Source organism: Neurospora tetraspora, assembly GCF_033439725.1.
Source record: "Neurospora tetraspora strain CBS 560.94 chromosome Unknown B0H65scaffold_5, whole genome shotgun sequence".
NCBI lineage: Eukaryota > Fungi > Ascomycota > Sordariomycetes > Sordariales > Sordariaceae > Neurospora > Neurospora tetraspora.
In genome coordinates, this window is record NW_026944387.1 from 3,503,356 (window position 1) to 3,526,978 (window position 23,623).

The 23,623-nt window shown below is 41.8% G+C and overlaps 5 protein-coding genes across 5 annotated transcripts; 2 read left to right on the forward strand and 3 right to left on the reverse strand.

Annotated features, from left to right (window-relative positions):
• Positions 1-9,927: 9,927 nt before the first annotated feature.
• Positions 9,928-11,262, reverse strand: B0H65DRAFT_590026 (uncharacterized protein; the record flags this gene model as incomplete). Its single annotated transcript, XM_062831054.1, has 2 exons — positions 9,928-10,392; positions 11,006-11,262. 2 exons carry the CDS (start codon positions 11,260-11,262, stop codon positions 10,380-10,382), a joined length of 270 nt encoding a protein of 89 aa, XP_062680881.1. The 3' UTR covers positions 9,928-10,379.
• Positions 11,263-12,470: 1,208 nt separating this feature from the next.
• Positions 12,471-13,233, forward strand: B0H65DRAFT_590027 (uncharacterized protein; the record flags this gene model as incomplete). The annotated part of the gene is made up of 2 exons (XM_062831055.1): positions 12,471-12,549; positions 12,613-13,233. 2 exons carry the CDS (start codon positions 12,471-12,473, stop codon positions 12,936-12,938), a joined length of 405 nt encoding a protein of 134 aa, XP_062680882.1. The 3' UTR covers positions 12,939-13,233.
• A 188-nt stretch (positions 13,234-13,421) lies between these two features.
• On the forward strand, positions 13,422-15,094 carry B0H65DRAFT_470382 (CWC16 protein). The gene has a single exon (XM_062827043.1). It carries the CDS (start codon positions 13,666-13,668, stop codon positions 14,911-14,913), a length of 1,248 nt encoding a protein of 415 aa, XP_062680883.1. The 5' UTR covers positions 13,422-13,665; the 3' UTR covers positions 14,914-15,094.
• Positions 15,095-15,807: 713 nt separating this feature from the next.
• Positions 15,808-18,225, reverse strand: B0H65DRAFT_428167 (GPI mannosyltransferase 2; the record flags this gene model as incomplete). Its single annotated transcript, XM_062824741.1, has 3 exons — positions 15,808-16,363; positions 16,646-17,540; positions 17,850-18,225. 3 exons carry the CDS (start codon positions 18,223-18,225, stop codon positions 15,808-15,810), a joined length of 1,827 nt encoding a protein of 608 aa, XP_062680884.1.
• Positions 18,226-20,544: 2,319 nt separating this feature from the next.
• B0H65DRAFT_240081 (t-SNARE) lies at positions 20,545-21,953 on the reverse strand. Its single transcript, XM_062822306.1, has 3 exons — positions 21,335-21,953; positions 21,057-21,255; positions 20,545-20,983 (listed from the first exon to the last, which is right to left on the reverse strand). Exons 1-3 carry the CDS (start codon positions 21,732-21,734, stop codon positions 20,896-20,898), a joined length of 687 nt encoding a protein of 228 aa, XP_062680885.1. The 5' UTR covers positions 21,735-21,953; the 3' UTR covers positions 20,545-20,895.
• Positions 21,954-23,623: the final 1,670 nt, after the last annotated feature.

The following is a 23,623-nucleotide window of genomic DNA, read 5'->3' on the forward strand; positions in this document are numbered from 1 at the left end:
AGATAATTATAAAATATTAAGAGTTAGGAGCGAATCGGTAGTATTAAATAAAGTAGAAAGGGTATTCGAATAATAATAACGAATAGTTATTACAAAAGGATTTAAATTATCAAAAATTATTAAAGAAATACAAGGCGAGGGAGTTGCAAAGGAAGAAAGCTGAAGGGGGCCCGGTAATTAAGTTAATAAGAATAAACTAAATAAATTAATAAGAGGAAATTGAAGTAATTAACGACCGTAACGCATTAGTAATTATAGAATATTAAACGATTATAACGCATAGAATATTAAATAATTATAATATACAGAGTATTAAATAATTATAACATATAATATATTAGATTAGAATTAGAGGAATTATATTAAATACTTATAATACATAATATATTAGATTAGAACTAGGGGAATTACGTTAAAAAGGCGGGCGACGGCATATAAATAAAGGGAAGAGGAATTAATTAAAAAACTATAGAGGACAACGAATTAAGAAACGTAATAGCGCGCTAATATCTAATTATTAATTATTTATTAAGCTAATATTCCTCCCCCTAGATAATAATATTATTAATAAAGTAATATTAAAAAACTATAAAAATAAAAGGCTAAGTATTGTAATAACTGCCTAATCTAATCGTTAAATCCAAATTTAAATTATATATTAATATAAGAATCGAACTTATCTTTTTAAGAATTAAACTTTCGCGCGCAACCGCCGCGCCTATTAACAAACAATTTAAATTTAAATTTTACCCTCGTCTATTATCGTATTATTAACCGTTAATACCAATGCATTCCTATTGTAGGATTAAAAGGACGCCTTGATAGGCAATAAACGGCGAATATTAATATATACCGAATTTATAATTTAAAAGATATCCGCTAAACCGACCGCACTTATAGAGGTAGCGAGAATTACTAAAAAAGCGGGAGCTATAATATTAAATCATTCGCCGTTAAAAATACAAATAGTAATAGGAGTAATCTAATTAATAAGGCGATTATTAATAAAATAATAAAAATTATAACGCTCTATCTATTCGTTAAAATAATAACTATAAAGTTCGGAGGGCATTAAAGGAAAGATATAAAAGTATTTGTAAAGGATATAAATTCTAATTATTAAAGTATTAATAGAATTGTAGAAGGCGATTATAAGGGTAGGTATAATGTCCTCTATATTTTCTGCGTAAGTAGCGATTATATTCTTTTAAAATATAATTATACGATTATAGAAGACCGGAAAGAAATTCTAAAAGCGCCGGTTTAAAATCTTAAAATACGCTGAATATATATTATTATTTAGAAAAATAAATTTTATTAGCGCTAATACTAATAGAAAAGGAATACAAATTTAATAAACTTTACTAAATATAAATAAAATAATTTATAATTAAAATTATAGCGGTATTAATAGCGCTAAGGGGTAAATCGGTAATAGCGTTCGCAACCTCCTAAAAAAATATAGTATAAAGTGGATCGCAAATAATATTATTAAATAATTAATATAAAAAATATAAAGCGGAAAAAAAAAGCGGTTACTAAAATTAAGGGTAATCGGGCATAATAAGGAGGGCTAAATTATAAGGAATATACCGATCGATAAGGTTTAAAAAAGTGGCTATAGTAATAATATAAATAAATATATAAACTTATATAAAGGAAAGAGGAAGAAAAGAAAGAAGAAAAGAAAGGAAGGAGGAAGAGTTCTTATAATTAAAATTAAAAGTATAAAATAGAATAGAATTGGAGTAAACAATTGAAATACGAAAGTACGGGTAATATTAAAAATTTTCTAAATAAATTAATTTTAAACGATAGAATATAAGAGAAATAATAGGGGAAGGTAATAGAAAGGAATAAAGGAAAAGTAGGGAAGATAATTTAAAACAAAAAGACGGCTAATAAATATTAAAATAGTAATACGGAAATAAAATATGATAAAATGAGGGGTAATTAATCTAAATTTAAGACGGCGGCCGGTAAAAAATAAGGAAATAACAGACAGTAAATAAAACGCGTTCGAAGCCGGCGGAGAAACGGGATTAATAAATATTAAATAACAGGCTAGTACTGGTATAGGAATAAGAAGAGCTAGAGAAAATAGCGTTTTAGCAACAGTATATTCGGCTATAGAAATAAATTACGGAGGAATAGTAGCGGAGGAGCGCCGGTAAAGAGGCTACTAATATAAGATATTTCTAAGTTTCTAAAATAGAAATTTAGGAGAGGGGGGGTTACATTAAATTATTAAAGATTTATTAAGCGTTAAACCCGTACTAATACCGAAGAGTACTAATATCTGTATAATATAACGCCGTAATATAGCGTTGGAATAGTTCGGAGCTATCGTAAACTTAGCCACTACAAAATAGAATTTATACCAATATAAATAGCTGGTCGAACTCGCCTCCAGAATTATCGAAGTTAATTATCAACATATCTTTGGTCCTCCCCTTACTTTAACGTCCCCTACGTACTTACGCTATCCGTAGGCACCTCAACTTACCTTCCTCTACGATCCTGACATAATATAAGTAATTAAATATTAGATATCAAATCAATATTGGAAGTCGAGGAGGTACCTCCTAGACTATCACAGGATTACTTATAATTATACTTTATATATGCACGGCTCCCGCGATTAGTAGTCGAGCCTCGTACCGTGCTATTACTACTATACTATTAGCTAATAGTACATTACGTACATATATACGTACAGGTCTAGCTCTAGGTGTAGTTCAACCCTACCTTATATCGCCAAACCTCTATATACTCCTCCTTCTTCCTCTCCTCGTACAATTATATATATCCAACCTACTCTCTAACTATCGCTTTGTCCTATAATAATTAATTATATTTACTATGACACTACAAGCGTATAATTTTATTTAAATTAATTAATCGCCGTCGTTGTAAGATTTTCCAACGAACTTGCGATTATTGTATTATAATAGGAATTTGGCTTCGAATTTAATAAATATTATAATCGCACTACAATTTATAATATTATAATTATATTACAATTCTCCCAGAGCGCTTATAAGGTAACGTACCGCTCTTTACACTACAAGGTAGCCTTCCTCTTCTACGTTAATTGAATTAATTAATATTATCCGTTACTAATATTAACATTATGATTTCTATTATTAGTTTAATTATCGACCCCGCTTATAAATAATTATTTAATAATATTACCGGAACCCTGAATAATTACTTAAATTTAAATAATTCGGTTAAGTAATCCATTTTCAACTTTACTTTATAATTTATTAGCTACGTTACTTTCCTTTATATAATTATTACATGCGCTTAATTTATTTATAAAAACATAATTAAAGCTAATAATTTTACCGCCGCCGCGGAAAACGCGCTTATTAATAAGGACGCTATAATTAACGATTTTAACAATAAGGTCACTTACTTCGAAAAATAATTTACAATTATCTAAAGTAATTTTATTAATACTAATACTTCCTTCAACGACGCTAACGACGTATATAATAAGTTTAAAAAAAGCGTTATTTCTAAAATTAGGGAGAAGAATAATACTATTAAGGACCTTAAGAAAATTATCCGCCTAAAGGTTATCCCCCCCGAATTTATTCCCTTATTAAACGACGACGACAATACTATTATATTTACTATTACTACCCCTAAATCAAAAATTAATAAAGACCCCAAAGCCTTTACTAGCGAAGGTAATATTATAATTAAGTATATTAAATCCTACCGTATTTGGCGGGCTAAAATCGAATTTTACTAATTTTAAAATCCGTAATACTTTAATTCAAATAAACGCTTTAAATTCGCTTAAATTATATAATACTTTAATAGCGCCGCTTTCTATACTTCATCCCCCTATATCATACTATTATTAAAGGAGGCTAATATAGATAAAAGGAAGTAAAAGATTAGCGAAGACTTCTTCGTTTACTTAAATACGAAATATAATTATATAATTTTATTTTAGAATTTCGTCGTAAGTTCGAGGGTTTAAAAATACGTAAGGGATAGAAGTAATTTAATTTGGAAAATAAATTTACTACCCTTATCAATTAATACAATTTAAATAACGCTAAAAAAATTTATTATTTTAAAATAAAAATTACTAATAATATCCGTAACATAATTGCGTACTAATAAGACCTTTTCGCTTTTAATACTTATAAAAAATAGTTTACCTTCTACTATAAATTTAGTACTAACTTCGAAGATTGTAATTAGCGTAATTAAAACGCTATTTCTTTTTATAAAAATAATTTCAATATTAGAAGAGGAGGAGGTAGAAATAATATTTTTATTATCGAACGTACTATTATTTAAAGTAATAACGCTATAAATATCGACATTATATTCATTCTCGACGTTTTATTAGTTAAAATAATTAATAAAATTATCTTCGATTACTATTTTTAAAATAATTTTTATAAATACTATAGTAGGGAAGGTTATTAGATTATCGATTATTATAATAATATTAATATTAGTATCCTTCGTATTGAAAGGAATAGGAACCATTGTAATAATTATAGTCAGGGTAGTAATAATAGTAATATCGGCGCTACTAAATTTACTATAAATTAAGTAGACTATAGTAATACTACCTATATTAACAATATAAGCGTTAAAAAGGCCGTTCCCGCCATTCCCGCCGCTCTTATAACTATAACTGTTTTAATTCCAACCCCTGCTATAAAATATAGCGTGGGAAATACGGCGCTTCCCCACTAAATTACCCGGAGAAGCCGTCGTTTTTAACGACTATAACAAAAGAGAAAGATATAAATTTAGTAAATTTAAAAGTAATTTAATTAAAAGATCCGATTTTAAATAGCTATAATAATAATTCTATCCTCCTTTCTATTTATATTATTTACGGACCGTATAATATTAAAAATAAATATACCACTCTAGTCGATAGTAAATATTCTATATTCGCTTTTATTAACTATTCTTTTACCTTATAATTAATTATACTGCTTTTAAAACTCTTTAAATTAAAAGCGTTCTATTTTATTAACGGAATATTAAAGGGATTAATTACCGAATATTATTAAACTTAATTGAAAATTAGATATTATATAAAAACGATTTTAATATTTATCTACAATTTAATAATTAATTATCTTATTATTTTCGGTATATTTTAATTAAAATACTATAACCCTATAATATTTTAACTAAATAATTTAATTACATTTACGAACGAATATACAGGCTACTATTTGCTGGTAGACTTATTAATTACCTTTCGATAGGCCCTTAAAGCGTAGGATTATAGTAAACGTTATAATTATAGCGAAATTAACGACCATATAATAACCTCCGTACTATTTATAAAAGAGGATAATAAAGTAGAACCCGAACCTATTATTATCGAAAATTTTAACCTAATAATTACTAATCGCTTTATACCCGCTTAATAAGCGAAACGAGCTATTAAATAGTAATTTGCAAAATTAGAGGCGTAATAGGCGCGTTCTAATACCCTAATACCCACTCTAAAGACTACTCTATTGGTTATTAAACCCGCGGTTTGCTACCTAATTATTAGAGTACGAAAATTCGATGCAAATTGCTATACCCTAATTTACCGAACTTATTATTCGAACGATTTTATCAACCCGAATAATATTAAAGATTTTAACGCAGCGAATTTTAATTAATTTTACAAAACGTATAAATTAAGGGCCGTCCGGACCTCGTATATGGAAATTAGGAAAATTATTGAAGAAGTTAGGGCGGAAAAGGAAATTCAAACTAAAGAGAGAGAAGGGGGCGCCCTAAATTTTAAAGGAGGAAATAATAAAAGTATTATCGGCGGAAAGGTAGGGATAGAACGGATAAGGGTAAACTTATTAATAGATTTACTAACGGAAGAAATAACGAAGGAAATTATAGTTAATAAGGGTATAAAATATAAAATATTACTAGGGAAGCGCTTTTATGGATAAATCGACGCTTACGCCGGTAAGGGCTTTAAAATTGCGATCTACGTCGTTAAAATTACTAACAAAGTATATTTATCCAATAAAGAGGATAAGGACTTCGAATATTATAAAGAAATTATTAAAATTATTAAAATTATTGAAGAAGACGTTACTAAATTCTACGAAAAAGCTGATAGATTTCCTAAAACCGATAATTAAATAAAGGAAAAGCTTCCTAATTAATATTAGAAATATATTAACGTATTTAGGCTAAAAAAAGGCTATAGTTATACCTCTTTACTATATATACAATTTAAAAATTAAATTAAAATTGAGAAAGTAATTACTATACTTTCAATCTCGCCTATTTAACCCCAACGAATTAAACGTTATTAAAAAATAAATTAACGATAATTTTAAAAAAATTTTAATTTAACTTTCCTAATTAAAAGCCGCTTCCCCTATTTTCCTAGTAAAGAAGCTAAGCGGAGGAATACGTATTTACATCGATTATCGGAGTATTAATAATATTACTTTTAAAAGTAAATACCCCTTCCCGTTCATTAAAGAAATTTTAAACGCTATTTATTAAGTGGAAACTTTGATTAAATTAAATATTATTACTACTTTTAATTATATTCGTATTACGGATGAGTATAAATAATTAATAGTATTTATTACGCGCTTTAAACAATTTAAGTCCTTAGTATATCCTTTTAGGCTTTAAAATACCCCTAGTACTTTCTAAAATTATATAAATGATATTTTATATAATATTTTCAATATATATGTAATAGCGTATTTAGACGATATTTTAATTTTTTCCAATAATAAAGTAGAATACGAAAAGTATATTAATAACGTATTAAAGCAGTTAATTAGGGCTAGCTTATAAGTAGACATTAATAAGTACGAATTCTATATTAACAAAATTAAATACTTTGGGTTAATTATTATACCGGGAAGTATTAAAATAAATTTAGAGAAAGTTAAGGTTATTATAGACTAGTAATCCCCTATTTTGAAGAAATTCTTATAACGCTTTCTAGTCTTTGTTAATTTCTATTATTATTTATTAAAGGATTCTTATTAATAGCGGTACTACTCTACGACTTTATAAATAGGGATATAAAATAGGATTAGACCCTAGTTTAATAAATTACTTTCGAGATTTTGAAAATGGCCTTTAATAGCGGACCTATTTTATATATATACAATTAATTAAAGAAGACAATTATTAAAACCGACGCTTCCAATTAAGCTTTTAGCGGTACCTTATTATAATATAGCGACGATAGAATTTTATACTTGGTAGCTTATTTCTTATTATAGTATATTACTTAAAAATATAATTACAATATTTATAATAAAGAATTATTAGCTATTATTAAAGTATTAAAAGAATAGAAACTAAAGTTCGAAGGCGTATAGTAATTATTCGATATTTTAATAAACTATAAGAATTTAAAAAATTTCACTACGAATAAATAATTAATTCCGCGCTATATACAATAATTATAATTCTTATCCCGTTTCGAATTTTTAATCTACTATACCCCCGGTTCGAAGAATCTACGTTTTAATATTTTAAGGAAGAAGCCGGAGGACGTCCTACTAAATATAGACGATTACTCTTTAAAGGCTAGGAATTATAATTTTATTAACCCTACCCACTTTGAAGAAGGTTATTTAAAAACCCTATCTAATATTACCATCGATATAGAGGTAAACGAAGAAATATTCCTATTAATACTAAACGTCCTAAAGGAACTAGAGAAATTTATGGACGATATTATTAATAATAATTATATTAAATTTATATCAATATAAGAAGTAATAGCCTATTTTCGAAACTTTAACTGGTCCGAATAGTGCCCCTATATTAAGAAGAAATTATAAATAATATTCGCGGAGTATTTAATAATAGGAAATAAAATTTACTATAGAGGACGAATATTTATCAACTCTAACAATACTATTACTTACTTATAATTTATTTATTACGCTTATTCTTTACTAACGGTAGGATACCTTAATAGAAATAAGACTTAGGTATAAATGAATGAGTATTAGTACTAATTAAGTATAATAGAAGCCGTTAAAGCTTATTATAAGGGATATTTCGTTTATTCGAAAACGAAAGCATTATAACGAATTAAAACTAATTACTTAAAATTAATACTAGCCGCCTTCGTACTTTGGTATAATATTAATATTAATTATATTTTACCCCTCCTAAAGAATTTTTATTTAGGCTAGAAATTTAAATATATTACTATCGTAATAAATCGTTTTATCAAAATACAATACTATATCGCTATAGAAATTATAGAAGTAGAGGAATTTATCGATTATTTTATCGATTATATATATACCCTCTATAGCCTTCCCGATACCGTAATATCAGATAGAGGCTCCTAGTTTATATTAATATTCTAAACTACGATTTGTAAAAGATTAACTATTAAGCAACTATTAAATTCCACTTTCTACCCCCAAACGAATGCTTAGATAGAATATATTAATATAGAAATAGAATAATACTTACGGATATTTATAAATTGGGTATAAACGGATTAAGTTCGTTAGCTCCCCTTAATAGAGTTTGCGGGTAATAATATAATATTAGAAACTATAGGAATAACCCCATTCTTTATTAATTACAGTTTTTACCCTTAAATAGGCATTGAACTATCCTTAGTTACAAGGTTATAGTTATCCCTAATTTAATAAAAAGAATACCTGAAAGTTAACGAACTATTAGTCCGCTTTAAAACTATTTAAAACTACGTTCAAACTTCGACTAAGAAGGTATAAAATTACTACGAATCTAATACTAACGAAAAATATTCCGATATACCCAAATATTAAGTTAGTGACCTAATTATATTAAATACAATTAACCTCGTCAACAGCCGCCCTTACAATAAATTATAACCTTAATAGGAGAGCTGTTTTAAAGTCAATTAAGCCAAATCGTACGATATTAAACTAATACTATCCGTTAATATAAAATATTTACTAGTATTCTACATATTAATAATTAAACTTTTTAAAGAAGGTTTACCCAACTAAGCCAATATCTAAAAGGACGTAAGGGCTAACGAAGGTAAGGTAATAACGAAAATTAATAACTACGAAGAGGTCGCCGAATAGGAATTCAATAAACTTTTAATATACTAATAAAAGGGAGGCAATTATTATTAATTCTATACAATCGTATAAATTTATTGCGACCTAACCAAAGAACTACTAACTAATATAATTAATACGAAGGAAATTATTAAAACCTTTTATAATAATTACCCCGACGCGCCGATTCTACCCGAAATTAGATAATAGTTAGAAATTAAAACTATATTATAAAAGAAAATACTACCTACCCTAATACCCCGCCCATCGACGGCGACTACGTTATAACCGCTACTTATTCTAATACTCTACTTACTGACAGCTATAGCCTTAAAGCGCTCTAAACGTATTACGGACTTAAAGGAATAAATTAATTCACTTGCAAAGGGAATTACAACCGGGCCTAACCTGCTAATTAGCCTACTATTAAAAATAATTCCTAATTAACCTATAGAAGAATTATTGGCGGATAATATAAAGAAGATAAACAATACTTTTAAATTAATCTTTAGTAAACTATTAGAAATATACTAAAAGAGGAGGTTACATACGAAGAATATAGTAGTTAAACTAGAAATAAGGATATATTAGTAAAGTAATAATAATTAGGAACTCAGTGAGTTTAGGGATATAAGGAGGATCCGGGGATTGCAAGCGGGAGAACTCAAGTTTCAATTACGGGTAGAGGAGCTTAAAGATGGGGATTGAGGGATAATTTATTATTTTATATATATATATATTTTTTAAAACTTTAAAACTTCTTTTATAAGGAAGTAGTATTATAGGATTACCTATAATTGTGCTTTGTATATGTACGGCTTCCGCTATTAGTAGTCGAGCTTCGTGCTGTGCTATTGCTGCTATACTATTGGCCAATGGTATATTACGTGCATGTGTACGTGCAGGTCTGGCTCTGGGCATGGCTCAGCCCTACCCTATATCGCCAGACCTTTGCACACTCCTCCCTCTTCCTCTCCTCGTACAACTACGCATATCCAACCTACCCCCTAACCGTCGCCTTGCCCCGTGATATAGACATTGGATGTCACGAACCGCATTTTTCCGCTATAGTACTTTCCATAATGACTGCCAATGGTTTCTGAAGCGAGAAAGGACATCTCGTTTTACCAAACCCACCACATGCTGTCCTGATACCTCGCGTCGTCACTCGTCGTCACTAGTAACACAAGTCAGTCAACCATTCTAAACAATCAATGCACAGAAAAGCCCCGTGAATAAGCATCGTGAACGTCGATCTAGTACTAACCTTCTTACGCCATTCCGCAACATCACCGGACCCAAATAGCTCTACTGTCTCTACAGTCCAGCACTGGAAAATGTGTTAGCGTTGAGTAAAGTTCCTGAAAGTTCAGCAGGGTGAGGGAAACAACAGGCTACGGTTGTTGGATGGAATCAGATGTTTTGATTATCTGTTGTTGGGGGACAAAAGGTGCTGTGATTGGGCTACTGTTGATGTTGCTGTTAAGAAAGGCGAATGTTCATTGAGATTGGCCTTGAGGCCAATCATCTCGGTTCAAAGTACGGAGTGCGAGCGGACAACACCTTGGTTGGATCTCGCATGGGCACAGAACTTTGAACGGCGGACAGTCTCTGGTTAATTCCACTTCTACTGTCATTGCTTCGAACACTTTGAACACTTTGAGCACTTTGAGCAACTTGAGCGCCACTGGGTGCTAGGGTCTAGGCCTTGGGGAAGCTGGGGACTGGGTCACTAGGGTTTGGTGATACTGAGGCCTGGGGATGCTGAACTTGCACCGCTGGGCGCTGCGGATGCTGATGAACTGTCGCCAGATCCTACTTTACCTTACCAAGAACTTGAAGGAGGGGTAAAGTCCTTCCGAAAGCCCAGGTCAAGCAAGCTAGGACACAAAAAAACCAAACTTTCAGGGATTAGATGTACGTACGTGTAGCCTCACTTCTACTTCTGAAGCTTCTGCTTCTGCTTCTCGCCATCGCCATCTGCCTCCTTCTGGTCATCCTTATGTTGGTCTTCCTTCGCCTGGAATCCACGGCTCGGCTCGGCTAGCAGACCGGAAGGGTTCGAAGGGGGGTAATACGGAGTAGGCGGGCGCTTAGAGAGGAGATCCGAGGAGGCGACTTTGTCGAAGTGAGACTTGGGGAGGATGAAGAGGGGCTTGGGCTTTTTGGACGTGGGTGTTCCAGTTGGGTTGGGTGACATTTTGAGAACTTCTTCGAGATTTTGGAGATGTTAAACGCCGTGAGTTGGTTGAGCAAGGCTCGAAAGGCGTCTGTCTGGTGATCGGTGATGGTAGGTTTCCCGTCGTTCCGATGGTTGAGGTGAATGACGGATGATGGATGGAGAATTTGGACTGGGCTGGACGGGGACTGGAGTAGACCGGAGTAAGAAGTGAGTGTGCACACACTGGTATTTGTGCTCGAGCTGTTTGACTACCTGTCAATTCGCGTCGTCTCCAAATACTCTATTGTTTTGTAATGGCTTGCTGGGGAAGGCGGTGGAGCGACTGCGAAGGAGGAGGGGATAGGTGAACAGCTACAATAGGTAGAATAGGTACACAGTAAATAGGTAGAATAGGAGGTGAGATATAGTGGAGTGTACGTGTGATATGTTATAGGTCCAACTCTATTGACAAAGGCTATGTTCGGATGACAATCTCAACAAAGGGAGATTTGGCTTGGAGGGGCAGTGAATGGTCTGTCTCGCCAAATTATGGCGGGCTTGATGTCAGATTTTGGTGAGGTATGGATCAAAATCCATCGGACTGTTTCTATTGCCCTCCATTCAACGCGAAAGATTTCTTGTGTGGAAGTGTCGTGGAAGTGTCTTGGACGCGCCTTGGGATTTCATCCGAAAGCAGGGTGGGCCGTCAAGGTGACTGGCCTCCATCGCAAAAGCCATCCGTCAGTCTCTCCTGGACAATAGAACGTCCGTGCTTTGTCAATAAATGCATACTGGTAATCCCAATTACCATCTTGTTGACCGCCTGAATTTTTTCCACAGCATGCCCGATGGCCATTGTTCAGGATCAGTTCCAATGAAGCCATTCCCAACCCCAACCTCGCCCATTGGGGTAAACCCCGAGGAGACTCCTCATGACCGACATCGACAGGCTAAGTTCGGCACATTTTATACCACGAATCACCATTCAGCTGGTGACTTTACGCGAGGGGAAATATGACGTCGAATCTCCTCTTTTCCCTCCTCGTTCCAGGCGGGGTGGCAGGATGCGTGTGTGTTTACCACGGGTTTTTGGAAACCCCATGCGTCTGTCGTCATGGCCAACATCATGGCTCGTAAAATATTTAAAGATGGCTCCAAGCCTCCTGGTCCCACCAACATTACTCTCTCCCAGGTATTTCCCTTGCTGACGGGAAATAGGAGGTACGGGTGTATACCACATGGTCACCATGGTTCGGTCGAGGAGTGTCCATGGCCCGTTCAAAGCCAACCCTGCGAATCCGGTGTTGACTAACGCCAATACTACCAGTTTTTGTAAGTCACCTTATCTTCCTCCATCTCTTCATGTCTAGCTGTATTAACGCTTTGTAGGACGGAGACAACAGGATACCCTGTTCCGGTATGCCACCGACCTCGATTTCGTTCCGGAAAAGGAGGAGGACGAAGCGGGCGTGAGCGTGTTTTTGACGCAGAACCATCATCTCGACCTTGGTATTGTGCTTTTACCTGCTGGGTCAGCTACCGGGTCATTTCCTGGACATAACTCTTCATCAGTCACCGAGGGCGGCGAGGGAGGAGGGCTGGTGCCGCATGTTAGGTTCCGCGGGATAATATGTCCCTGTTCCGGACCCGGTGGTTGTCCCTCTACCAGAGAAATGGGTGGGGGGTACTCGGACGCTGGAGATCAAGGCGATTAACTTGCAGCATTATGCGTTTTCGGTTGGACCGGCGGACGGAGATGGGAGATGCAGACGGTTGTGACGGCTTCGAATGCGCCGGTGAGTTGGGGGTTCACGGGAACGATACTGGGGGTTTATTGTACGAGTAATCGGCCGAGGGAGAATGGGGTGGGGGCGCCGGTTTATGTGAAGAAGTGGGTGTAGGGGTTTGGATAGAAAGGAGGATCTGTGGAATGTTGTTCATGACCTTTGTTGTCTTGAAGTTGGATGATATAAACAATGAAACACAGACGATGTTCGGAAAGATGTTTCGGGCAACCTTAACAATTTCCACTGAAGAGTGGATCCTTGGTGACCAACGCGCCTAAAAGCGGGTGGTCCCCGCCGCCCCCCACTGAACCGCTGCGGCGGGTCAGATCCAGCGGCCTGCAGGGGCAACTTCAGGGTAACATCAACGTCAGCGAAGTTGTCCGTTATTTTCCCGTTTTCAACTTGTTCATTTTCTTTGTCTATCACGAATCATCCCAACAATCACGCGCGTGCTACCCTACAGTCACTCGCAGGCGAGAAGCACACCATCTAATACGGTAGATTTCAACGAAGAGCAATCCAAAGCATCGCTACCATAACTGCCTGCGCCTGGACGTGTCCACCAGTCCACCGACTAGTCCATCCATCTCGCACCTCAACCAGGCCAACCCAACACCTTCCCAATCGACACCGGCCTCGGCCCCCAACCTCCAAAATGCAAGGCTTCAACATGGGCAAATACGTCCCCCCAGACGCCGAAGGCGTCGTCACCGGCAACCAGCTCAGCAAAAAGCACCCCCTCGGCGCCCGCGCCTCCAAGCTCGCCTCCCAGGGAATCCTAACAGTGCGCTTCGAGCTCCCCTTCGCCGTGTGGTGCGACACTTGCCAGCCTCACCCCACCATCATCGGACAGGGAGTGCGGTTCAACGCGGCCAAGAAGAAAGTCGGCAATTATTATTCTACGCCTATCTGGAGTTTCACCATCAAGCATGCGGTCTGCGGCGGGGAGATTGAGATTAGGACGGATCCGAAGATGACGAGGTATGTCGTTGTTAGTGGGGGACGGGCGAGGGATTCCCCGAAAGATGAGGATAGTTTGGTGAAACTTGGGGAAGGAGGTGGTGGTAGTGGTGGGTTTGAGATACAGACGGAAAAAGAGAGGCAGGAACAGAGGGATGCGGCGTTTGGGAAGCTGGAGAAGACGATTGCTGATCGGGAGAGGGCGGAGGATGCAAAGGTTAGGATTGATGAGTTGCTGGATGCGCAAGAAAGGCAGTGGGAGGATCCGTATGCGAGGAATCAGAAGCTGAGGAAGGCGTTTAGGGTGGGGAGGAAGGAGAGGGAAAAAGAGGCGGAGAGGACGGAAGATCTCAAGGAGAGGATGGGGTTGGGCATTGAGTTGTTGCCGGGCACTGAGGAGGATGAGAGGAGGGCGAGGTTGATTGAGTTTGGGAGTGTGCCGGATGGGCTGCCCTTTGGGAGGGATGATGTGGTGCAGAAGGCGTTGGCGAGGCCGTTGTTTGGGGGTGATGAGAACGGGAAAAAGGAGGAGAAGAGTGGGAAGAAGAAGAAAGATGTGTATAAAGGGAAACTGAAGTCGGAGATTGCTGCTACCAAGATGCGAGAGGCGTTGGTCTCGGAGATTGTTGGGAATACTCGAGCGACTAAGGACCCGTTTCTCGACTGGGGGAGTAAGGAGTCGACACTCAAGCGGCGAGGAGCTTTGATACCCGGGCTGAAGAGGAAACGGGCTGCTGGAGAGGAGACTCCCGATCCACCACCCGTGAGAGCAGCATCATCGATGACTGGTCCTATTGCCGAAGGCAAGGATGCTGGATCAAGGGATAACGAGGAGACCAAGAGCGACGAGAAGTTGCCATCTGCGGCTCAGACGACAGCGGGTGGCTCAACTACACAAACGAGCAAACCCGGACTCGTGGCTTACGATTCTGATTCGGACTGAGTAAACAACGACGAGGATGCATTTACGGAGTTTTGGGTCTGGATGGATACAGCATAGTTACCACATCGGAGCGAAATAGCATTGTTTTGCAGCCTTAGATTTTACATGTTCAGTTTTACAGATACGCAGATGAAGAAGCGGCCTGGCGACGATAAACCGCCAGGCCAGGAAGCACCCGACAGAATTGAATGAGGCCGGTAAGGCTCCGCTGGAAAGGCGAAGGTGACTTGATGCTGTATGTCTGCATGCGTCACCCAGCCGGCAGCCGCTCCTTCCATCTCATCCCGTACCTCATACCTGCCCCTGCCAGCCAGCCAGCCGCTCCTTCCATCTCAGGCAACCTTATAATCCACCCATCCCATACCTCCTTCCAACACCCCCAGCCAACGACCAGCCAATTCTGGTGATGGTCGGATAGCGCAGTTAGTAGTACCGTTCCCGGCGTTTCCAGTTCTGTAATCTCCCACCCCGTCCGACTTCGAGTAAGTTATTGTGATGATGTAGTTGTGGAAGAGGATGTACGCGAGAACATTGAGAAAGAACTCACTTCAAGCACAAGAAAGAGGAAATCCGCCGCGAGCGTTTCGAACGAACCATGAAAAGGCCGCCTTCAACGCTGGAAGATTACACCACCAGTCACTAATAAAATACAATAGCGGGACAGACAATAAGGCACAAACAAGTCGAGAATCTCTCATTCGCAAAGAAGCTGGTTGACCCCAAAGGCGTGCGTGGATTGGCTAGTATATAGGTCTAGATGATTGATTACCTCTAGTATATACCTACAATTTGGAATAAACTTGGACGTCCAAAGCCAACGACGACACCTCGCCCATCCATCCCATCCCTCCACATATCGCACCCACCCCATCGCTGAAAAAAACATACCCTAGACTAAGCCGGCGGCAAAAACGAAGTAAACAACACCCCCTGAATCGCCGCGTACATGACCATAAACACCACGATCCCCTTCCCCAGCTTCTTCTTCTGCTTGTGCCCATCGATAAGCTGCTGAGCCAACCACCAGTACCACAACGGATACCCGGACGATATCCGCGTGATGATCTGCACGTGGTACGTGCTTACCGCGAGGACCACGAGCAGCACCTGTTCCGCGGCTGCCGAGCGGATGAGGATCTGCATGCGCTGTTGGGTTGCTGTGGTTGTTGATTCGGGGGCTAACTGCTGTGTGACTACCTCGTCGGACTTGACGGAGCCCGATGAAGGGGTGTCCGAGGCAGAAGAAGAATTCGAACCAGAAGCGAGAGTTTTAGGTGGTGTTTTGGACTTGGTGTCGGAGTTAACGGTTACTGTTGCTGTTGCGGGAGATGGAGGAGACCGCTGACTGAGCTGGTCCAGTGCCGACTTAACCAGGATCGCGAGCATCGGAGCAGCGAGTAGGAAAAGAGGAATGTTGGGAAGTGTCCAGTAGCGGAGGAAACCGACGTTCCTGTTTTCAAATTTCATTTCGTTAGTTCACGATTGCAATTTCCCCCCTTTCGGCGACATGAGTAAGTAATAGGTGATAGAAGTCGGTGATATGGGAGGAAGTAAGTAAGACGAGGATGCGTTTTGGTGTGTTGTCCAATCGCCACTGATTTTGAAGGTAGAGAAAGAAGCCTCACTTTGCTTCATTCCCACCACCCACCCAGACAGAGTAAACGGAGAAGTAGGTCCATCCAAACAAAGAAAAAAGAAAATAAGAAAAGGGGCCAATCAGAAAAGGACTTACCAATAATGTTTCTGCACAAACGTGTAAATGCTTGGCACCACCGCACCGCACCACTCCCTCGCTTCTTGTGCCACAAGTTCCTCTAACCCACCACCAGCACCCGCACTCACACCAGCACCAACGCCACTTCCGCCATAGCCGCGGGCGCTACCGCTACCCCCGGATGTCCCGGATACCGCTACTACCTCAGGTGACAGGAACTTGTTAAACAACCACAAGCTGCCAGAAGGGCAATACCTCAACCACGCCACAGTTTGCGGCGCGATACTTCCCGCCGCTACGAAGATCCCACCCAGGCCTAGGGCGATTAGTCGTCTCAACGTCTTGAGCAGCGGGACTCTTCCTCTTCCCCCACCAGACGTAGTAACGAGCCCTGATAGGATACTGAGGACTTCCCAAGCAAACGGTAACCCGTTTAAGATACCGTTACTCCTGAACAGTGTCGCCAAGCCGAAGGAGAGGCCGGCTAGGAGGAGGTTGATGTCTCCTTTTAGGGTTAATCCACTCCTCCCGGGTCTCTTTTCCTTGCTGCTGCCCGTTGCATCCTTTCCTCCGCTGAAACTGGCAAAAACGCCGTCGGGATCAGAAAGACACGACCTAGCATAAAACCACCACCCCAAAAACGAAAACAAGGCGCAGGAGCTTTCGGCGTAGGGGGCGGAGAGAAAAAGGCCGGCGGGGGAGAAGATATAAAGGAGGGAGGTGAGGAGGGCTAGTTTCTTTGTTTGGTAAGGAGAGGAGCTGGAACCGGAGAGTGGTAGAAGGAGGGTTAGGTGATAGAGAACAAGAGAGGCGAGGAGGTGGGAAGCGTTGGAGAGGAGGAGGGCGGTGGTTGCTTCTGCGAGGGCGGTGGGAGAGGTGGTGAGGGGCATGGGGAGACCGAGGGTTTGGAGAGCTGCGAGGTTGTTAGTGACTGCGTTCTTTGTGAAGTTTGGGGGAGGTGAGGTGTGTGTGGTGAGTGTAGTAGATGGACGGCGTGAATGAGGTGAATTTGGTGAGCGTAGATGGGCGTGATGTGAGTGAGAGGCGTGGCGACTGTGGAGGCATTCTCTTCAACAAAGAGAGCATATCCCCGAACTAGCTCTTCAACACTTATCTTCCTCTCACCCTCTCACCTCCTCACGACGCCACAACCCATCCATTCCCATCCTCACTGAAAAATCCCCAACACCCGAAAAACAAAGACAAAGAAAAGGAAACTCACCCCTCAAAACCCCCTTCATGCACACCACCAACCCCGTCCCAAAAGCCCACTCCTGCTCATAAACATACCCCCTCTTCGCCGCGCTCACAAAGTAAATGGCATCCCAACTCGTGAACCTCGTGACCAGCCGCTTGCCAAAGTTCCTCAACAGCTCTGCAACCCCATTACCATCGTTGACAGAGAGAGGTTCGTCATTGCCTATCAGCAATAAGTCGGCTGAAGTGTCGTAGGCGCGGTCGTTGACGAGGGTGGAGCCAACGGCGATGGCGAGGAGGAAGAGTTTCCAGAGGGCGAAGGATTTGAAAATTGTGCGGTGGGGGTGGGTGAGGGCACTGGAGGTAGAGATCTTGGATCTAGGTGAGGTAGTGGTGGTCATGTCATTGGTTTGGTAGGGTTGAAACCCTTGGGACGGGAACTTTGAGCTTCGATAGACAGGGGCCGAGGATAGAAGGTAGACAGCCGGCGATGATGGCCCAAAAGAATGTAGTCGGTAATGGGATGGCGACGGGAAGGCCGTGGGACTGTGGTACACGTGTATCTCGACTGTCGAAGGTGTACCTTGCGCGAAAGGTGGTACTGTATCCCCCGTGTGTGAAAAGGTTCCACGTGGAGTCAGGGGCTCTTCTCGCGCGGTTGTAGATTGGCGAGTTACCGGTGTGTCGGTAAGGCTGAACGAACCCGATAAATGAGAAATCTTTAACTGGTTATGATTAAAGGTCACTCTCTTCTTTTGCTTTGTTTCTTCCCAATGCCGTTGTATGTGCCGTGTTGGGGCGTTCAAGCCTCCAAATCCAATTGTGTGAACGTGGTGTGTGCCTCTTCGTTGAGAACGAAGTTGTCACTGTCAGTGTCACCAACGCCTTGAAGTTGCAGCGAGTGACATTGTCGCGGCGTGGCACTGAAACTTACGGTATGCGCTGTATTGCAGAGCGGTAATTGTTAACGCACCCTAAGCCTTTAATAAGATGCAACGCTCGGACCCTCTGCCATGAACATTCTATCACGACTCACGACGCTGCCCGTCCGCCATGGTGAGAGCTTCACGCCTCCTTTCCTCTCAAGTAAACAAACTTCCTTTTCCAGCACGAGGAGTAACCTCGGGAGTAACCGGAAACCGCTCCAGCCTCATAGCCATACCCATCGTGGCGGTGAGCCAAGATCGCACGAGGCTATCTGTCGGTAGTTGAGTGTCAACACCAGATATTGCATCCCAGCAGAAGGTGGCCTGTCGCTTGTGAAGGCCGCTTGGACTGTCACTTTCTCACCATATCCTTAACAACGCCATCCATGTACAAAGTCCAGAACTGCAAAACGGCTATAAAAGGCCCGATGGACATTCTGCCTGATGTCTAAACTCCGCTGGATGAGAAATTCGGAAAATTTGAGAAAATACGGCCGGACCTTGTTACCATGACATCACTTGTCGCCGTTGACCACCAGCATTCCCTGAGATAGGTAGGCGAATGAACCCCTGAAGACACAGGTATTACCCCTGGACTTATTCTTTACTGTTCTTTTTCATTTTCATTTTCATTTTCTTTTTCCGTTGTCCTTCGGCATCATCATCACCTCCAGCTTCTGCTGAGCTCTGCGGTCGGTTTGCTTGATTATGGGAGCTCCGCAGACTTGTTTGTGTAAGCGGAAGTTCTCACGATAACTTAACCGTTTGACGATCTCCAAAACCCTGCCATTCCCACCATGGTCAAATCATGTCATAGTTCGCGCCCTATCAAAGTGGGCTTTTTTTTTTTCCCTCGCCGCGCCTTTCTGACGTTCTGCCCTATGAGTCTGTGACACGCCGAGCCATCTTCTAGGCTTGCCGAATCAGTAATGGTGATTGCAACAGTGACATCGTCCCGTTGCTCCCACTGGACCCCCTCCCACCGGGCACCGAAAAGCCCAAAACCAGCGGCGCCGGCGTGACACATCATGGCACCCCATAAAAAAAGATCACAGCGGACCGGAGTGACGGACATCGGGGTCCAGAAGGACCCCGTTCCGACCGATACACAGGGCGTTCGGTTGTTGCGGCCGTGCGGGCGGGACTTTCCGGCGCTTCCCAACCCAATATGTCCACACCGCGGTGAAGAAAAATTTCACAGTCACCTGCAGTTGTCATGTCGACGATCGGAATCGATCGAAACTTTTTTTTGGAGCCGGGAACAGATTTAGCGTCCAAAGTTCTTATCCATTTTTTGTGGATTTTGTGTGATTTGTGCATTCGGAATCCCTCTTTCCGCTTACATAAAACTCTCCAGTCTCCAGTCCCGCTGCACTGCATCGAAATAATCCACAGTGGATCGAGGCTTTTCGGCGGCTTAAAGCGGTTTGGGTTTGACTCCATCGCGAAGTGAAGAAGAATTGGGAAAATGGAGACAAGTGGAAGTGGAACTGTGGAAGAAGCTGCAGCTCCGGCTGCAGGACACCAGTCCGGTGTTTTTCAGTTTTCACCGCCAAAACTCAAAAGTTCAGCTGGGAGCTGAAGGTGGGTTCAGTTGTTTGCGAAAGCGGGGTTACTTGAACAACGACGACAACGAGGAGGACGTGAGTGAAGATGTCTTCACTCTTGTGATCATTAATAATCGGCTTTTTATGAGTTCCAGTAGTCAACGCAAATCACGTAAGTAAGATTGGCCAACGGGGAATTTTATATAACCAAGACCCCGGCCGCCGATGACAAAGTCAGGGATACTATGTCTTGAGGGGAAATCATGGAACATGTAGTTGTGGAAACGGCGAACTGTTTCGTTTCGTCCATGGAACAAATGCCGTATGGTGTCTGTATCATGTGACGCCGTCTGTATAAAAATACAACCCCCGTACGATACCATCCCTACGATACGGAAAACAACTGAACATGTCTCTGTTATAACAAACGCTCCATCGGTACAGTCCAAACCATCAACCACCTCATCATATATCGTCATGTCACCTTGAACACCTCTGTCTGTTCTACCTTCTGTTGTATTCCTGTCTTGAGTATTCTTCCATTTCAATGTGAGGCAGAGCAATAACCATGCATGCCTCCCTCACACCCTCAACGCAATCACCTGAACTTGCTAACGATAACCGCAATGATAAGCAGAACCAGCACGGTAATGATGGCAATAGTGATTATCCGATTTGTAGCCATCCTAGTGATAGAGGCACAAGTGGTCAGTATTACTTGGCATCATGATTCGCATCGGGGCAAAGGGAGGGTGGTACCTGCGTGCCATGCCCTTTAGTGTCTTGACACTTCGGTCCACATAGCCTTCACTCTCGTATAGTATCGTGGTGGTGTGCTCGATGACTTCGCGTTGGCGGTGCAGGTCGGCCAGGGTGCTGGCGCCGATGGACTCTGTCTCGGCGGCCAGCGCCTGGCTGGCCTTGAGGCGTTGTGTGCTCCGGTCGAGCCGGTCGGTGCCTTTTACGTTTCGGGGAAATGGTCAGCATTCAACATTCCTCCTTGCCAGGTATTAAGGTCCTTTCTGTCCACCACCCACCAGATAGCAACTGCTGCCTCTGCTCAAAATGCCTATCACCACTCGACGAGCCCGGGTTATCGGTATATCTGCCACCGAACAGGGCGCTCCGGTCCGTGGCCAGCGTCTGCAGCTTGCGGCGGTACTTGTCCACGTCGCTCCTGTAGTCGCGCAGTCGCTTGTTGATGGCGGTCCGCGACGAGCTGGGCACGTTCTGCTTCTCCATGTTCATCTGGTCCAGCAGCTCGCCGGCCTCCTCCAGGGCGCGCTCGGCGGTGCTGAGGGCGGCTTTCCGGGGCTCGCCTGTCAGCTCCGAGATCTGGTCGAGCTTCTGGACCAGGTCGGCCTGGACCAGCTGGTATTCCGTCTCATAGTGCTTGAAGAGCTCCGTGCCGGCTTCGCTGTCGAGGATGTTGGCCATGTTGAATTATGTGGAGTAATGTATCACCTACACTATCGGAGTTGGTGTTGGTGTGCTGTCGTCGGGCTGGCCGGATCGGGGTTTCGTTTGGTGTTGCTCGTTATTCGGCGGGTATCGTGATTCTCAATTATTCAGATTCGTCGTTAATCATGCGAAAGAGGGGCGCGTTGATGCGGTCGCGATAGGGGAGATGTGTTTGGGCTGGCGTGTGGTTGGTCTAATCGCAAGGAGTGGTCGTCGAAGGTTGTCGCCAGCGACACTAATGTGATTCGAGCCCCGTAGTCGGTCGTCTCAGCAGCCTGACAAGCGAAGTGGAAGGCAGGCGGGAGACGCAGCAGTGGGCACGAACCAGATGGGCACGGACCAGATGGGCACATGACATTGTTACATACAGTTACAGCGGTCACAGCTGCAGCCTGGGCAGGTGACGTACACATGCTTAGCGTTGGCGCAATGCAGTGTTGTTGCAGTACGTGTACGTAAGCACTGTAATGTCTGTAAAGTGTAACTTACACAGACCTTGACAATGAACTCCGTCTGGGACTGCCGGGGACTTTGGCGTCTTCAACTCGTCAATTGGTTTCTTTGTGTGACTGAGTTGACCTTCCATTATGATCTGTGGAATGGCCAGCAATTGAGACTGATAACGAGTGAACTGTTTTGGGAACATGTCGTTTGAAACCTCCAGTCAGCGGCCAGCCACGTCCCAAGACATGCTAAGATGTGACGCGCTTCTTGGCTGTTTTGCGGGGAAACATGATGAGTGTCTGTAATATCTTATCTTTTCCAACTCTTTTTCGAGTTTCTTGTCTGTCGTCACCGATGCTTTGGGGAAATGTTCTCCTGACAGCCAAGTCGGAATGGTCGGCAATGTTGTCTTGCGGCGCAATCAGCGGCCTGACATCGCCACGAGGTTAGCTCCTCAGTTTCCAGTTGCTGCTCTTAAATCATATATATGTCAGCTATGACATTTGAATTCGCAGCCAACATCAAAACACCAGGACCAGCCTCGTGGCACACACATTTTGTCGCACTCCTCGCTTCGGGCTTCCAAGCAAATCCCAGCTTCACCATATTTTTTTTTACAAAAAGCTCTGCACTAGGCTTCAGCCCAGCGTTACCTGCCCGTCTGACTAAACCTCCAACTCAAATCATCACCACCAACCAACGGACAAATCAACGACCCCGGTCACAATTCGAGAATCCGCTGCGAGGTTCTTCATTCGAACGTTTGTCAGGCCGATCCACTCTCGGCACGCAGTGGGACTCGCTGAAATCCATCATCGTGGAACGTCTGGAGACATTCACCGATCGAGTTACGTACCGCCGCCGCCGACAGGCAGCAAAAGCCACGCCAACATCCGACGGTTTTTGAGCTTTTTGGGGGGCACCATCGACACTGGACATCGGCGCCATCGGCACCGAACTGGCCCCATCTTGGAGATTCGCCTAGGCTAGCTCAAGGCTTGGCTTACCAGGATCTAGCAGCATCTGCCGTGCGCTTCCGCCGTCGCTTTTTCTCTTCTTTGGGCGTCGCGGGTGTCGTGACCGGCCATTGACAGCTTTCAAGACCTTTCAGTTTCAGAGCTCCTCGCAGCTCGGCACAGCTTAAACCCCGTCAGAAGGTGAGGCCAAGACGTGGTGACAGCATCCAATTGGTGACCACTTTGTTGGTGCTCTCCCTGTCACTCCGAGTCTGCCCCGGCCCCCCTTGACTTGTTTGTTGACAACCACACACCGTGACACCACAACGACCGGGGCTTTGCTTCTCTCGGGCTCCTCCAGAACTCCAGAGGCTCCGGGAGCCCAGGGTCTGTTTTTCTCCAGTTCCTCACCTTATCCATACCGGAACGGCCAATTAATTCAATAAAGCGTCAGGGCTCTCCTTG